A 17294-nucleotide genomic window follows, 5' to 3' on the forward strand; every position below is an offset into this window, starting at 1 on the left:
AAACCCCCAGGTGTGTTGAGGCTTAATATTTGTAAACTGCAATAAATCTGAGAAAGAAAGGCTCTATAAAAGTCTGGTTAATTATTATTGACAGACATAAATCCTGGAAGTATAAGTGACTGTTGGATTCAGATGCAATCTGTTTTTAAAAACCTTATTTCCAAAGCATGAAGCCCATGTACAGAGCTCCCTACCATCTGCTTTGGTTCTTCCTCCGTTTATATCTTAGTGCCAATAGGGGGTGCAAATTTTGCTGGCTCATCCATGATGCTCTTGTGCCAACCTTGAAATGTCGCCCACTGGTGCTAAGTGCTTTGTGAGCCTATTTCCCCTGTTGCTTTCATTCCTGCGTTTGCGCTTCTGACTCCCTAATAACCTCTAGAGAACCTTCAGTGCAGTGAGAGTCTACATGGGCAATCATTATGTGAAGTCCAGGAAGGGTCTGCAATACTTTTATCCTTGCAAACCTAATTTCTCATTTGAACTTGATAAATGAATTCAGTCCGTGAAGCGGTAAGAAACTGTTTTTGAGCCTTAAATAAGATTGATTTTAGTTTTACTTAAAAGGGCGGTAGACGGGGAAAGAAACCTTAAAATGGTCATTTAGCTGAGACAATGACAATCCATTCCTGAAAGCGGCAAAGCAGATTGTAATGGTGAACTGGGACTTCGATGGGCGAGTGATTCTAGCCATCTCCTTGGCATTGGGTTAAAAAAAGTTCCCCCTCATTATTTAACTCCTTCTTCTACAGTCACTGGCAAAATTGGAGGTGTATGTCCTGTGATTTGCTTGCTGCTCTGAAATCTGCAACAATAATAAACCATTGCCCTTCAGTAACACCTTCCTTCTGAGGGTCTTGCAGTGTTTTACAGCCACCAAAAGATTAAGCCTCACAACAGTACTGTGAGGAAAGGAAGTATGTATTATTCCCACTTTGCAGATGGGGGAAACTGACTCGGGATTACAAACCTTACCATGTGATGCTCCATCTTCCTCTAAGAAGCCTGCCCCCATTGTAGTGGGGTAGCATGTAACCTGTGGGCCATACCCATACTGGAGATATAGGCAGATGCCTGCTCCATTTATGCGAATTAGTTGCATGCTCCTGACAAATTTCCAGTGCATTTTTGGTTGGTCAAAGTTTGATCACCTCTGACATAATCTTAGAAATAAAAGGCTCCTGTTATTTATTGATATTTGCACCTAACTATGGTTTTATTTTGCTGTTTTAAGATGTTTTTACACAAGCATTTTGGGTGAGACTAATGGGTCTACCAGGCCCTAGATGCTTAAACAAAAATACTTACAAACAGCAAAAGAGATCGTCTCCTGGATGTGATAATATACCATGAAGCCACCACAACTGTCTCCAGGTTTTTAGTTTACAAAAGAAAAAACATACTCTTGCCTGTTTCTATTCTTGCAAAACAGGAATAAGGAAGTACTCTTATGAATATTTTACATCTGTGTGGTGCCTTACATCCCAAATTGCATCATACTGTGTGCCTACACAGCACAACTGAAATGCAACCATCTCTGGGTTGAAAGACAGCAGCAAACTGAGGTAGAACTCCCTGTACAAAAAGAGGAAGGGGAGAATGCTGGTGAAGGGCGCTGGGACAAACTCCTACTCTTACAAAACATGCTAGGGGATCTTTAGTAGCTACACATAACAGACAGGACTCTGGTTTAGAAGGTCTCACCCTAGAGACCCTTCACACAGTGAACTACACAATACTTCATTTATCTGAGTCGGAAAGGTGAAGAACTGGGTCATCCCTGTCAGGATTCAATCCTGCCTGTGGATCTAAGGCAGTGGTCCCCAATGCGGTGCCCGCGGGTGCCATGGCGCCCGCTGGGGCATCTATGTGCGCCCGCATACTGTCCGGCGGACGAGCATCCGCCAAAATGCTGCCGAGAAGCAGCATCATCCAGAGGCGTCGCTGCCAAAATGCCGCTGATTGGATGCCGCTGCTTGTCAGCCGCATTTCGGCGGCAACGCCTATGGACGTTGCCGCTTCTCGGTGGTATTTCGGCGGATGCTCGTCCGCCGGCCACGGTCCTCGGTGGCTCGTCGTCCGGCGCCCGCCAGACAAAAAAGGTTGGGGATCACTGATGTATAAGGAGTCCAAAATTCGATGCTTAGGGCTCTGTGCCATTGTTTTCACTACTGCTTGAGAACTTCTAGGTTACAAGATTAGAGTTGTTAAACTCTGTCTCAGTCCAGCTCTTAGCAGAACAGCATCCCAATTGACACCTGTGGGGCACTCTCATCAGAGTCCCAGGACTGAATGGGCCACGGAGATGCTTGCTTCTACATATGGTCCCATGTACTAGCGGGATAGTGCAGAATCTTGCTTTGCCACTGTCTGCATTGTTCTCTGTTCCATACAAAAGATGCTTCATTTCCCAGAGCTGTCAGTCCAGCATCTCTCCAACACTAACTTCACATAAGAAATGTAAGAATCCCCAAACCCTAGAAAATCTCCTCTGCACTTCTTCATTCTTTACTCGGCAACAGCTTGGAGGCTGCAGCACGTACCCAGAGCTATGGATAGCCTGTCGCCCTCGGAAAGCCCAGTCAAAGTAATTTGCAGTGATCTATTCTGCTGTCCTTGTTAGCCATTAGTAATTGCTAAATTTAATTTCCCTTCTAGTTACATGACTACAACATTTGTGATGGAAGCCATGGCCGCTGCTAACGCCCAGCTGCGTTGGAAGAGAATGGAAAAGCACAAGGTTTGTGTCATGGCCTTTTATTTTCCAATCTCTATCATTCTTCAGTCCCTAAAGGCTCTCCTCAGATTACTGTGCTGGCTCTGCCTCGCCTCATTAGTAAGTCTAATAAAGGAATAAATTTCCACTGTACTTAACGTCTTCATATAAAATACGGTCGTTCTCTGTGGTATTGCTCATAAAACCCAGGATTTTCTTTTCCTGCTTTAAAAATCCCCAACCCTGCCCATATGTCTCCCAATTTCATACTACTGGTCTTGGCCTGAGATGCTCTTTAGAGGAGTTGGGGAGAGCAATCCATCATTCAAGGTGCGTTAAGATCTATAAATTATGTGAGATCCAGCCACTGCGGGCCACCGTTGATCCAGCTGGAATGCTCTTGTTATCAGTCACTGGGGTTGTATTCTAGGGACTCCTGCTGGGCATTCTCTCTGGCCTCTGTCCTGACTGTAGAATTTACTCCTTCTCTGGGTTTGTCTGCTCCTGGGTTTAGTGGCCTTCTTGACGCTGTACAAGGCATAATTTTTTGGTCAGACTTCAGTCGCGGTCAGTAGGTGGGGTGAAGTTGTGGAGTGGGTTTTCTGGCTCTGCCTAGTGAGAGAAATGCAAAGGTTTGGGTTTTTAAGAAAATGTAATCTGGTGCCCACACTGTGAGTCTGGATACCAAATCTACAAACTCCTTGCATCAAGCTTGCTAGTGCCTTTATGATTTCACTGAATGGACTTTCTGCTCTTGTGTATATGTCCCGCCCAGAAAAAGAGTAGCTCACTTCGTCATTAACCTCATAATGCCCTGCCAGTGTTGTCCTCCATCCCCAGAGTGCCCACCCCACATTCCAAGACCAGGAAATATGGTTCCCTGCCATCTCCCCATGTGCTCACTGGTCTGTACCTTCCAGTCCCCCTCTCTTTAGCTATAAGCACATGGAAGTGAGGCTATTTCATCGGGTTGTTTCATCCTCCTTGTACTGTTGCCACAAGCTGTGCATCAGGTAGCAGACATAACAGAGCAGAGCTGGACTCGTTTTCCTACCTTCTAGGAAGACGACGATGAAGATTCTTCCTCTGGGGTCTCTGATAGTGATGTTCTCCTCCCAGATGGCTATGCACGATCAGAGACGCGGCCTATCCTGTCAGTTCGTAAGTATCCAGCTTTTGCTGCCACTTGCTCGCTAATGGGGAAGGAAAGGCCTCTCCCACTTCTGTGGGAACCAAACCCTTTACAACTGCCCTTTTGTAAGTGGAGTAAGACTCTTCTCCACCTTTCAAGTGTAGACTAGCCCTCAGGGTGAAAGTTAATTTGGATCAAAATAGGGTGTGAATCTAAAGCACCATAACCATTCCTGAACAGCTCCAGGAAAATGGATTAAGCTAAACAGGAACAAGACATTCAAGAGTATCCACTCATGGAGTTGTTCAAGAACAGTTATTTTGGAATAGACAAGCCCTTAGTGACAGATGAGTTCCACGTTTCATGAGCTCTCTTCTAATTCATGCCATTATGACTTTCAAGATGGACTAGTTTTACTCTGTTGCTTCCAAACAGAAGCAGCTTTTTCTTTCCCCTTTTACCTAGAACAATTCCATCTGGTCACCGAGGCATAAATGTCTTGCTTTGGAAACCTATAAACTGTGTGGAGACTGTATGGCAGGGGTGTATGTATCCTGGATGGTGTTACCAGGATAGATGAGATGTCCACAGATGGTGCCTGTCTTTCCTTTGGCTCATCAAGAAGACTGAGTGGAACTTTCTTTTTTCCAACTTGCAGAGAGACGTGGCTCACCCAGTATCTTTGAAATCACCGAGAGGGTGGAAATGGGTCAGATGGCCTCTATGTTCTTCAATAAAGGTAACTATCTCACTTTCTCAAGGGTTCCCAAAGATCTTCCTGAATGGGGTAGTAGTTCCTTAAACCTGGGCACTTGTAACGTGGTGGTGGAAGCAGCTGCTGCTGTCAATTCTGAGGTCCCTCCAAACCACCTGATTCTGACAACTTGACAGTTCCAGCCAAACATGGCCCTCGTCCCCAAACCCCTTTTTGTAGGATTTTTGTTACTGCCTGTCCTCCACTGCAATTGCAAAGAATGAGATGTTATGGACTCATTTCCAACCCAGCCAAGGGAACTACACCAGAATCTAGGTAAGGGAGGGCAGAGAGGCTGAAATAGGTTTAGCCAAAAAAGTCCTGAAGCATAATGGGCAGATTTCGCTTACCACAGGAGAGTATAAAGATTGTAGGAGTAACAGTTGCTTCTGCCCAGCATGACTGCTCTGGCCCTGACTCTTCACGCATTGAGTGCCCGCCTCCTCTCTCTGTATCCTCTGCAAACGTGGTCCACAGTAGCAGAGCCAGCAAGTGCGCTGCTCTCACTTTGGTGACACTGTTAAGATGCAGCACACCAAACATTTCCCCGCTCAGTTAGCTTCAGTCTGAAGGAAGGAGGTCAGTGAGGAGCATTTCTGAGAGCACTTGACTGTGGCTGGGTAAGTGATCTCTAGGGCTTCTCTGATCCTGAGCTTCAGTCCGAATGGGTCCCTGTGCACACCTGATGGATGCAGACATCTTGTCTTTGTATTAAATGTTTTTTATTGTGGGACAGAAGACACATCTATAACTAGAATGAAATAAGAAAACCATACAAAGGTAGCTAATATAGCTTTATATTGCAATCTCACATTATAGAGATACAAGCCATAGAAAACAAGAGTGATGACACTCAGAGCATAGTGTGTTAGTGAAGAAATACCATTCGGAGCCTGAAAACAGACAGATGCCACGGTGTACAGTTTTAATCTCTTGCAGCCAAATGTCTTGTGAATGGCATGTTCCTTTGTTCACCAGTATTTTTGTTAGCACACAATGGGCTGCCTTTTCCACTGCATTACACCGGTTTTATGCTAATGTAACTCCATTGAGTTCAACGGAGAATCAGGATCGGGGGTGGGGAGCATTTTCAAAAGCACCAGAGTCATTTGCGAGCACAAGTCCCACTGAAAGTGCATGGGAATCCTTTCAGCGGGTCTTGTGCTCCTAGCTCACTTAGCTATTTTGAAATTCCCACCTTAGATCTCTAAGTGCCCCCACTCTAATGGTGGCGGACGAGCGGTGTGGTCTGAGCCTGGCCCTGGAGCATCTAATCCCAGCTCTGCCACTGATTTGCTGCACCTCAGGGCAAGTCTCTTTGCTTGTGGCTGTTTCCCCAGCTGCAAAACAAGGCTAATACTTACCTACCTCACAGGAGTGGTCTGGGGATTAATATTTGTAAAGCGCTTTGAAGAGGAAGAGTGCTGTGTACGTGCTGCCTAGCAGTATTGTTTTGGATCCTTGTCTATATTGGCAGGTGTAGCCTGTTAGATTAAGGGGATGTTGCAGAAAGGGGGCAGCAGATCAGCCAGTGCATGCGCAAATTTCAAATCGCTGGCAAAACCTCTTCAAGTGTATTGGAGAGAAGATGATGGTGACTACAGTACTTAGTACTGGAGAAGGGGGGTTTATAATGGAGGCTACATTCTAGCAGGCTGCAGCTGATCTTAAGCTGTAATCACTGATGTTAGAGGCAGTGTCTCCCAGTAGAGGGTGCTGGGTGTACATGTACTTCTCTTCTAACCCGAGTAAGAAAAACTACACGTAAATTTCCTAGCAATGCCGTATTACGTGCTTAATACTTTACATTTAATCCCCTTTCTTAAAGTTTTATTTTTAGTTTGCGTTATCAGAATTAGATGCTAGGGCCCCTTCCAAAAATATTTAGGGTCCCTATGATGGGATGAGAGCTCTTTCAGGAAGTCAGGTGGTGCTGCCACAGAACACAGCATGAAAACACTGTGACTTCCAGATAAGACAGGAGATCGACCTAGTTAACTGTTCAGGGGGGAGCCGTGACTCATTTGCTGCTTTCCCTCCCTGGTCAGAAGTCCTAGCTTGATCCTGTACTATTGCTCAGCTCCTGTTCAAAGGTGCCCCACTGTTTTTGCTAGAAAAGCTCAAACCTAAGAGATCAGAGACGAGCCAAGTTAAACATGCCTCTCTGTAGACTGTCCGAGCACACCAGTCATTTGAAAGGCTCCACAGAAATCAAAGGGCCCTGAATGAGGGGGTTGTGCAGTGAGCAGTTGGTTATTGGTTAGGGAATGAGAAATCTAGGCTGTCAGAAGCTAGAGTTTGAAAATACTCGCTCAAAGCATTAGCCTCCGCGATTGTACCATTAGCAACTGTCTCCGATGTTTGGATCCAGATGCTGTGTAGCACAGGCAGAGATGAGGTGTCGGGGGGCTCTATGGCCATTGGAGAGAGGGTGGGGGGTTGTCACAAATTCTTACCAATGAGACTCATTGGCCTGTTAAAAGGAAAAACCCCGTTGTTGCTAATGAATTCTCTGCTCAGTTCCCTTGACTGGTTTAACAATCTGACAGGATGTGAATCTGCAAACCTCGGAGTTAAGCCGGGGATAAATCTTCCACCTCTGATTCTCCATCTGTTTTCTGAAGGGTGCTGACTTACGTTTGGGCTGCAAGGAAAAATAAAGGGCCCCCACCAATTTCCTTTTAAAGGAGCCTGCTCTGAAGCATGTCTCTCTCTGGTCACAATGTTGAGCTCTCTCTGCCAGGGATCCGGGAGTCATTTATCATCATAATAGATTCTGTGCACATTCATCATTCTCCGTCCTTACAGGAAGTCATTGATCTTCCCGTTTTGTGTCCAGTAATGAAAGTATCGATCAGGGAGGGTCGGTGGCAGTTTATAAACAGAACTGACACTGAAGTCCGCCTGCAGTCAGGGAAGATGGGGGAACCTGTTGCCTGAATTTCGCTGATTAGAAAGTCAAGCTGGGAACGCTGCATTTTCTTTGAGCTGAGCCGCCTGAGCACAACACAGGGCACCAAAAGGAACCCAGGATGGTGCACGGTTGCATCCCAGAGATCAGCAAGTCAGACTTTTGAGGATCTGGGGTTTCAAGTTCACCAACTTCTTAACCCTTTTTTCCCATAAGTTTCTTGAACGAAGTACAAAGTCTGCAGAAAAGCTACTGCATGGGCAGTCACCAGAAGCGGGAGTTGGCACTTCCTCCACTAGGACGGTTGCACTGGATGGAAACGGAATGGGGAAGAAGTGGAGGGATTACTAGGAAAATCAGACTTTGAGCCCTAACCTTCTCTTTACATTTTAAAGACTCGTTTCAACACAAAGGGCTGGAAACTGATTTTTAAAAACTGAGACATCTTGGAATAGCAGCTCTGTCTAAAGGGTTAACTATTTTTTTAACTGCCCTTTCCCCGCTCCTGGAATCTGATGGTTTTCAAAGTTACACAGTGATTGTCCTTATGTGACCATCTTAAAAATACCCCAAGGCACTAGTTCTCCTTGAGGACGACGGGGGGGAGGGGGAAATCACCCAAATTGGGAGTTTCTAGAATAATGGCCTGACTCTTTTTCTGAGGGGCTGAGCACCTGCAGTTCCCCTTTAATAAATATGACCGGGGGGGGGAGGGAAGACTTTTCCGAGAGAAGGACCTCATTTTTCAAACTTTGCCAAAAGAAAAACTAACCTCCCATGGCTACAGAACATGTATGAGAAAAAGCTTTTTAAGGAAGTTAGAAGAGAAGGTCAAGATCAGGTTTATAATGAAAAGCTGGTTGGAGGTTGCTTCTGTGGCTCTGTAATATGGACATAATCTCAGCACTAGTGTATCTCAGGCATATCATCAAGATACACATCCCCCCACTTTCTTCCAGTCCCCTCCCTTCTGCTCCCCCATATATATCTTGAGAGAGTCTGACATTCTCCTTTAGCTGTCCCCTGAGAGGTACCATCTTGGAGGATCCAGTGATATGAGGGGGGGATTTTTAAACTTGAGTAGGGGATGCTGGTGCTGTAATAACATAGAGACCATATTTTGATTTCTTTCAGCAGAGAAGGTGCCTTCCAAACAGGAGGTCATTAATCAAGTGAGCCACAAAACCTAGAATATTTGGTTTAGAGGGAGAAAGAGAAATAATGTACAGAATGTAGCATCCAAATACCACAGAGATGAGTGCAGTGGAATTACCTAAATATATGGTAGCGCTTCTAAACTACAAAGCCTTGTATGAGCATTAATCCTCCCTCCTGCAAGGTAGTCAGTGGTGCCAGCCTCGTTTACAGATAGCGTACGTGAGACAGCGAAATAAAGCGACTTGCCCAAGCCACGGGGAGTTAGCATCCCCGGGGATTTGAACTCGAGTTCATCATGCCCAGTCCTGTGCACAGACTTGTCAAAACATCGTGTTCTCACGCTCATCTCTTCTAATGCTTGTTGCTTTCTTTTTTCCTGCTAAAGTGAAACAGTTTCATGCTTTTTCATGGCTCACTTGCCTTTGAACTAAAATCTGTTGAGATTCACTTTGTATTGTTTAGACTGAGGCATTTGGCTCCACTTCTTCAAAGTTGGGGCACTGTAATTTGGCATCTCTTTATCCTCCGCTCGTAGCAGCAGAGTTTCTTGTGCGTGGCCCTATTAAGATTTTTTGTGTGCATAAAACTCGCTTTGTTGCAGAGGGTTTCTATTTCGTCTTCCTTCTTCCGGCTGAATGCAGGACAGGTAAAACCTGGTTGTGATGAAGGGCTTTGTGGGCAGGGGAGAAGGTGTGAAACTTTTGTAAAACTCAGATTTAACATCATCAGAAGTGCTGCAGAATTAGTTTTCACGCTCCACAGGGTTGAAACTAAGCTCAAAGTTTATAAACTCTGCAGGAGCCTTCCAGAGAAGCTTAGCTTCAGCCCTGCAGAACTTGGGAGCTCTGCGTGACTAATCTCTCATGGCTAAGAGGGGGAGGGATAGCTCAGTGGTTTGAGCATTGGTCTGCTAAACCTAGGGGTGTAAGTTCAATCCTTGAGGGGGCCATTTAGGGGTCTGGGGATTGGTCCTGCTTTGAGCAGGGGGTTGGACTAGATGTCCTCCTGAGGTCCCTTCCAACCCTGATATTCTATGATTCTAAGTTCTTGAGGAGTTCAGGAGCTTTGTAGGTGCAGAGCTTCAAGTCAGTGCAATGCTAAAGGACCACTGTGCAATGATCAGGTATTCAGAATATTCCGTGTCTTCAGTCTTCTTTAAACTACCTCGATGCTTTGTTGCATCCAGGGGTGCAACTCTCAAAGCATTTCAGCTTAAAATAGGATATCTCCATTAATAACCTCTAGCTATTATCTTTGGAAAATCATGGGAGACGGGAGAGATTCCAGAAGACTGGAAAAGTGCAAATATAGTGCCCATCTATAAAAAGGGAAATAAAAACAACCCAGGAAACTACAGACTAGTTAGTTTAACTTCTGTGCCAGGGAAGATAATGGAGCAAGTAATTAAGGAAATCATCTGCAAACACTTGGAAGGTGGTAAGGTGTTAGGGAATAGCCAGCATGGATTTGAAAAGAACAAATCGTATCAAACCAATCTGATAGCTTTCTTTGATAGCATAACGAGTCTTGTGGATAAGGGAGAAGTGTGGATGTGGTATACCTAGACTTTAGTAAGTCATTTGATACAGTCTCGCATGATATTCTTATCGATAAACTAAGCAAATACAATTTAGATGGGGCTACTATAAGGTGGGTGCATAACTGGCTGGATAACCGTACTCAGAGACTTGTTGTTAATGGTTCCCAATCCTGCTGGAAAGGCATAACAAGTGGGGTTCCGCAGGGGTCTGTTTTGGGACCGGCTCTGTTCAATATCTTCATTAATGACTTAGATGTTGGCATTGAAAGTACGCTTATTAAGTTTGCGGATGATACCAAACTGGGAGGGATTGCAACTGCTTTGGAGGACAGGGTCATAATTCAAAATGATCTGGACAAATTGGAGAAATGGTCTGAGGTAAACAGGATGAAGTTTAACAAAGACAAATGCAAAGTGCTCCACTTAAGAAGGAAAAATCAGTTTCACGTGTACAGAATGGGAAGAGACTGTCTAGGAAGGAGTACAGCAGAAAGGGATCTAGGGGTTATAGTGGACCACAAGCTAAATATGAGTCAACAGTGTGATGCTGTTGCAAAAAAAGCAAACATGATTCTGGGATGTATTAACAGGTGTGTTGTGAGCAAGACACGAGAAGTCATTCTTCTGCTCTACTCTGCGCTGGTTAGGCCTAAGATGGAGTATTGTGTCCAGTTCTGGGCACCGCATTTCAAGAAAGATGTGGAGAAATTGGAAAGGGTCCAGAGAAGAGCAACAAGAATGATTAAAGGTCTTGAGACCATGACCTATGAAGGAAGGCTGAAAGAATTGGGTTTGCTTAGTTTGGAAAAGAGAAGACTGAGAGGGGACATGATAGCAGTTTTCAGGTATCTAAAAGGGTGTCATAAGGAGGAGGGAGAAAACTTGTTCACCTTAGCCTCTAAGGATAGAGCAAGAAGCAATGGGCTTAAACTGCAGCAAGGGAGGTCTAGGTTGGACATTAGGAAAAAGTTCCTAACTGTCAGGGTGGTTAATCACTGGAATAAATTGCCTAGGGAGGTTGTGGAATCTCCATCTCTGGAGATATTTAAGAGTAGGTTAGATAAATGTTTATCAGGGATGGTCTTAGACAGTATTTGGTCCTGCCATGCGGGCAGGGGACTGGACTTGATGACCTCTCGAGGTCCCTTCCAGTCCTAGAATCTATGAATTTATTTTATCTCCTAGAACTGAAAGGGACCTTGAATGGTCATCAAGTCCAGCCCCCTGCCTTCACTAGCAGGACCAAGTACTGATTTTGCCCCAGATCCCTAAGTGGCCCCCTCAAGGATTGAACTCACAACCCTGGGTTTAGCAGGCCAATGCTCAAACCACTGAGCTATCCCTCCCTCACCAGTCACTTGGCACTTCTCGCTTTCCAGTGAGACAATTTCCACACAGGAATTGTGCCACTGGCACTAGTGAATAAGTTTATTTAAAGAGTGGGGGAGAATGAAGAGAGAACTGGATGGGCTTTGATGTTCCTACTTGAATAGGGCACCTTTTACCTTCAGGTTTCTGGCTTATATCTGTCCCATCTCAGAGGGCCTTCATCACCTGACGTGTAGCTTATGTGAAAGGAGTTGGTTGCACTCAGTCCACTTTCTAGCAAGTGGGTGTCCGTGGCACCAAAGCCATCATCACAATTGTCACTAGGCTCCCTTGTGGGCCATCTTAGTGGAGAGGCCAGGGATTTAATGGGCCAGACGTAAGCTTTGACAGGGCTGTGGGAGGAAGCTTGTACTGTTTCTGCCTATGCTATACATCTCCTGTGGGCAGAAGATTCCAGTCTCCAGTGCAGCTAGCTTGGCACCTCTCACCTGCATGAAATTTATCACCAAATAAATACATACATTGATGGCAAAAATTAAATAATAATAAAATCCCCTGGCAAGGAGGTGATGTGAACCGCTGACTCCTTTAGGAGCAGAGTTCAAGGACCCACCTGGCCCCAGCCCTCCTATTAATGCATTTCATTTTCTTACAGTGGGGGTCAACTTGTTTTACTTCTGTATAATCATCTACCTCTATGGGGACCTAGCGATCTACGCAGCTGCTGTGCCAGTCTCGCTCATGCAGGTGACCTGGTGAGTGGTGGCAGTTCTTTGTAAGCCCAGGGATCTAGTGAACTAACGATAAAGGATGGAACAGATCTTTTTGCATTTGGGTGCTTCTGCGATGGAGGGCTAACGAATATACAGTGGACCTGGTTTTGCCCTTGATTTCTGAAAGCCAGAGAGAGAGAGAGGACCCAAGAATAGGTCATCGGCATTTACAGATGGGGCAGTGAGGTTGGACGCCTCCTTTACTGAAGACAGCTAAGCTGGCATTAATTGGCTGAAGAGTCCCGTGACCTGACTTAGATTCAACTTCGGTGACAGACCTAAGTCCTGTTTACCCACGTGGTTAATGCAGCACTGGCTGCAGCAGTGTGAACTGCGCTGACCCCACCCATGTGTTTGCTTGTTATTGAAGGACCATACCCAGGTTTGATCCTTACTAAGTTCTTGGCCTGTCGGTTGAGGTGGCCAGCTAGGCTGACAGTAGAGTCCTTTTGTGATATGGATAGGTGTCCATTAAGAATTGGACTGAGACCAATTCCTTCCTCATAAGCAACAATAACTATCCAAGAAGAATGACATTTGTTCAAGTTCGTTCTGGGCTCAATTTGAAATAGTGTCCTAGAGATGCAAGTCTCTATATCCCACTATTAGTAACTTCAACCATCTAGTCCCATCACCTGCATTTTTAAATAATTGCAAAGAGTCCAAGAATCTATCTATGGTTACATAATTCTGAGTGGTTTGTTTCCTGGGGCCTATGATAGAGCAGCAAGATCAGGGGAAAGTCTCTGCATGTCTGTGTCTCCACCATGCCCCATTCTCTTTGACTAGAGGGGAGAGGAAGACGCAATTAGTGTATTCAGAGGGATGTTAATTACTGTTTTCCTTTTGTTTCCCTCTCTTTACCCTCCCCGCCACCCCATTCTCAGCAGTGTAACTGGCAATCACTCCTGCGGTGTTGAAGATGGCACAAAGTATAACGATACAGACAAGTGCTGGGGGCCAATCAGGCGGATTGATGCTTACAGACTCTATCTGGTGAGTAATCAGAACTGGATGACTGGTGTGGTCCCTATATCAGATTTGGTTTGAAATGATGTACACAGGTTTCTATGGCATAATGTGTTCAGATGAACAGCCAAGGTCTGGAATTCTGACTTCAGCCCCCTCTGATTTGCTGAATGCTCTCACTGCCGGCTTGATAGCCTGACTACATTATAGTTTGGCTAACTACATTGTGTTAAGCGAAATTTCCCCTGCATTCTCTTTAGTATACAGTATTCTTCACTTTCCGTCCTGCATGCTGTCTATCTCAGTACTGTTTAAACAGCTGTTGTGTTGCAACCCAGAAGTGGCTGCACTTCAGTGCTTGGTGAAATGATTTTGACTTTATATAGAGTCTTAAAGTTTACTGTGTGTATTAGGATCCTTTTGGATGCAAAGCTGTATATGAGTGTTAGATCTGTTCCTGTATTGCAACAACTTCTGTGTGTGTGAAATATTGTAGTTTTATACAAACTTCTGCTTTTTGAGGGGGAACATGTCAGGAGACATTGTTCTGTTTCTGTTATGTACCGTTTCAGTAGCATGGCTGGCTAGCTTAGGATTTTCTAGCCCATCACCACAGTATCCAAATGTTTTGGCTCTGTTGCATGGCAGAATCAAACTCTCTTTGACTTCAGTGGGAGTTACACATGAAGACAGAAACCATTGTTTGGCGTAAGAAGTGGGGAGAAGGAGGTGAAGAGCTTTGAAAGTAAAAGCAGCCTGAATCTCAGACCTGTTGGAACTTTAGCTGGGGGTTTAAATAGAAAGCAGATTGGAAAAGAGATAGAGGAAGGATGCATCAGATCATCAGTGCCAGCAGGTAAACCCAGGGGCAGGAGTAAACGTAAGCAAGACTTTCAGTTGCCATCATAAGGAGAGTGTGGTGGTTGGATCACATGCCAGAGCACTCCTCACTGTTGCAGTAATAACCCTGGAACAGGAACTAGATCTCAGGAATATTAGTAAATGTCACAGCCTGGTTAATTATTTAAAAGAAATATTATTGTTTTATTAAATTGCGTGTTGGCCTATTTCTTTGAAAACCTACATGATGGAGGATTTTCGCTCTGAATTTCAATAACTCTTTGACTGAACAGAAGGAACTTGTCAGGAAAGGCAGAAATGCATTAATTACTAACTGCGTCTCCCAGATATTACACCTATAACTCAGAAAGATAATTGAAAATTTAAAAAACCCAAACAAACAAAAACCTTACTTGCTGCTGTCTGTGTGGGCAACTTTCATGAACTTTATTCCCCCTGGTTGTCTTTGTTCAGGTTTGAAGGTCAGTTTATCCTCTAACGTCTGTGGCAGTGATTAACCCTTTCTCTATTGAGTAATCAAGAAGAAGGTTTCAGTGCTTTTCTCCACCTGCCTTCAGTGGGAACAATGCTGTGTGATGCTATGAGATATGGTTAGGTAAGCAATGGAATTGCTCAAGCGATGGGGTGAACATACAGAAAAGCTCCAGACTGTCAGTGCAACCTTTGAGCTCAGTTACATCTTCACTAACATCTCTACCATTTCCCACTAGATAAACATATGGGCAAATCAGGACTCCTATTCCCAGCTCTGCAGTTCAATTGCTGCTTGACCTTGAGCAAGTCACCTAACCTCTGTCTTCATTTACCCCTCTGTAAAAGGAGGGTAATGTTAACAAAGCTCCAAGAGTGTTGACACTTAGCTGTCTATGAAGCACATTGAGATCCACTGCAAAAAGTGGTGGTGTCGTCAAGGTCAGGAGAACTATTCTTCATAAGGCACACCTCTGAAGGGAGTTGAAAAATTAAACTGACTTGGTGCTGGGTGAATCTTTTTCACTGTTTTGTTAACTCGTAGACAACAGGTGATCAATGGATATGTCGGTGTTATATTTGTCCGGGAAAAAAGATGTCTCTCCTTGGTGTTGCAAAGTGGCAGATTTCACAGGGTATCATTAAATTATAGCAATGTGCATTTTAACAGTCCAGTGTCAATCAGATGTTACTTTGTAAGGAGCTAGAAATGCTTCAGTACAGACCTGATGAAACACAGGTTTTCTTCTCCCTTTTTAGCTTTGTTGCAGGGTGGATTTGATTTAAAGCAAATTGATTTAAATCACTAGTCAGGAAAACTCGATTTAATCATGGTTTTCTACATAAAAGTCTTCTGCATAAAAATGTGTTGGTTGTTATAACCTTAATACATATTCTTCAGAGGTAGATGTAGGTTTCATTTTTAGAAGGTACACACTATACATTTTTAAACAGTCATTTATTTTGAAAACTTTTCAGATTAGTTTTACAGCTGTATCAGAAAATGAATGATTATTTGGTCATTTCATTTACCAAAGGTAATCGAAGCAGATATTTATGAAGTCATTGGGAGGTGAACTATCTTCAATTCATGTCCCTCGTTTCTCACATTTATCTCCAGACTTCTCCTTGTCCAGATCTATTCCGCCCCCAACAATCTTCTATTCATTGAACTTTTTGAAACTTTGCACTTTTAGAGAGAGGTAAGGGATTGACTCTGTACACAGATTTGCAGAGGGACAGTAGAGTTGAGGTCTGTTACTTCTCACCTCTATATATTATTTATTTACTTTACTTTATTTTACTTTAAAACTTCTTTGCTGGTAACAAGTATGTTACCTCTGGAGAGACAAATCCACAGTTTGAGATCTGCAAAACTAAACATCTCTAATGGTATCTTCTAGACTGAGCACTGAGTCCCATTGGGTAGATAGAAAGATTAACCTAAATCTATACGGAAGCCTGTGGAACCCCATAAGATGGGATCCCTAATCCATGAACTGTTGGAACTTATTTACAAAACTTTTCTTAAACATTACATGAATATATTGTCTCATACTATAGAATTAGAATTTATAATCTCTATTCCATGGGGAGATATCTTTGAGCTATAATGTATCTTAATTAAAACTATCTTTAGATAGGTTTTGTCCTCAAAAAGCATTTTATCAAAAAAATCTGATTTAAATAACAAAATAGGATTTATTTATTTATTTTAAATCATTGATTTTTATCCACCCTGCTTTGTTGGAATTTCACTTTGAAAAACACCAGGGGTGAAAGGATAACTTGTTCAAAACCACAACAATCTTCAATAAAGTAGCATAAACCGTCTGAAATTTGTGCTATAGGAAAGCAGGCTTTGTGGCCAAACAGTAAGGCAGAGTTGGGTAGATCAGAGTACTGAGTGACACGTTCTCAGATGCAAATGCTTCCACCAAATGAAAAAGGGCTGCTGTTCTTGTCTCTTGTTGCATTGTTTCAAACTCTGTAGTCACTTCTTTTTCCACGGAGCAGGTTGTAGTGCAATCAAGCTTTTTCTTCTCAAAACATGATGGTGCTTTGAGATGACTATTGCCTGAAGTGTTGGGTTTTTTTCCCAAGCTTAATTGGAATATTGTATGTAGTACAAAATTAAAACTTGACATCAGCCGTCATGTGAAATGTTTTATACTGCAGAGATCAAAATTTGGCAGAGAGGTTTCCTAATTCAGAGTGAGTGTGTGTGTGTGTCTCTCTACCACAACACTTTACATTCAGCATGGAATAACTATCACCTTAAACGGTCAAGTTTGTGTACAGAAGTGGATCCTCTAGGATCAGCAGGATAGCCAGAGCCTGGTTGTGCAAAGGGGGAAACAAGCCATTTAGAAGTGGAGAAGGGGAATAAACCTCTCAAGAACATAAACAAATGGGACCTCTTCCTCCTCTCTAGCATGAGAAATGTCCATAGAGGCCAGGGCCCTTTTGTTCTGGAGTCCTAACGCTCCCACTTGTGAGTGGGTTCTGAATCAAGCAGCTGAAACCAAGAAGCTTTTCCTGCAGACTAAATCCTGGTCTGGGAAGGAGGAAAAAGACAACACAAGAACTTAGAAGGAAAGGCACACTGTCCTCCAAAGAAACCAGCACTGTTCTTTGGGAGCATCAGGCTCTTGTCTCCTGAGCTCTTGTCTCTAGTTTT

At 43.9% G+C, this 17294-nt stretch overlaps 1 protein-coding gene across 2 annotated transcripts in view; it reads left to right on the plus strand.

Annotated features, from left to right (window-relative positions):
- The window catches only part of TMEM104 (transmembrane protein 104), a 67017-nt gene that overhangs the window by 9359 nt on the left and 40364 nt on the right, over positions 1-17294 (plus strand). For both annotated transcript variants that reach the window (XM_054047606.1, XM_054047608.1), the window contains 5 exons: positions 2659-2740; positions 3778-3877; positions 4507-4587; positions 12196-12295; positions 13201-13309. In XM_054047606.1, the coding sequence (XP_053903581.1) occupies positions 2659-2740; positions 3778-3877; positions 4507-4587; positions 12196-12295; positions 13201-13309 (472 nt within the window). The remainder of the gene's footprint in view (positions 1-2658; positions 2741-3777; positions 3878-4506; positions 4588-12195; positions 12296-13200; positions 13310-17294) is intronic.

Source organism: Malaclemys terrapin, chromosome 13, assembly GCF_027887155.1.
Source record: "Malaclemys terrapin pileata isolate rMalTer1 chromosome 13, rMalTer1.hap1, whole genome shotgun sequence".
Classification (NCBI taxonomy): Eukaryota; Metazoa; Chordata; order Testudines; family Emydidae; genus Malaclemys; species Malaclemys terrapin.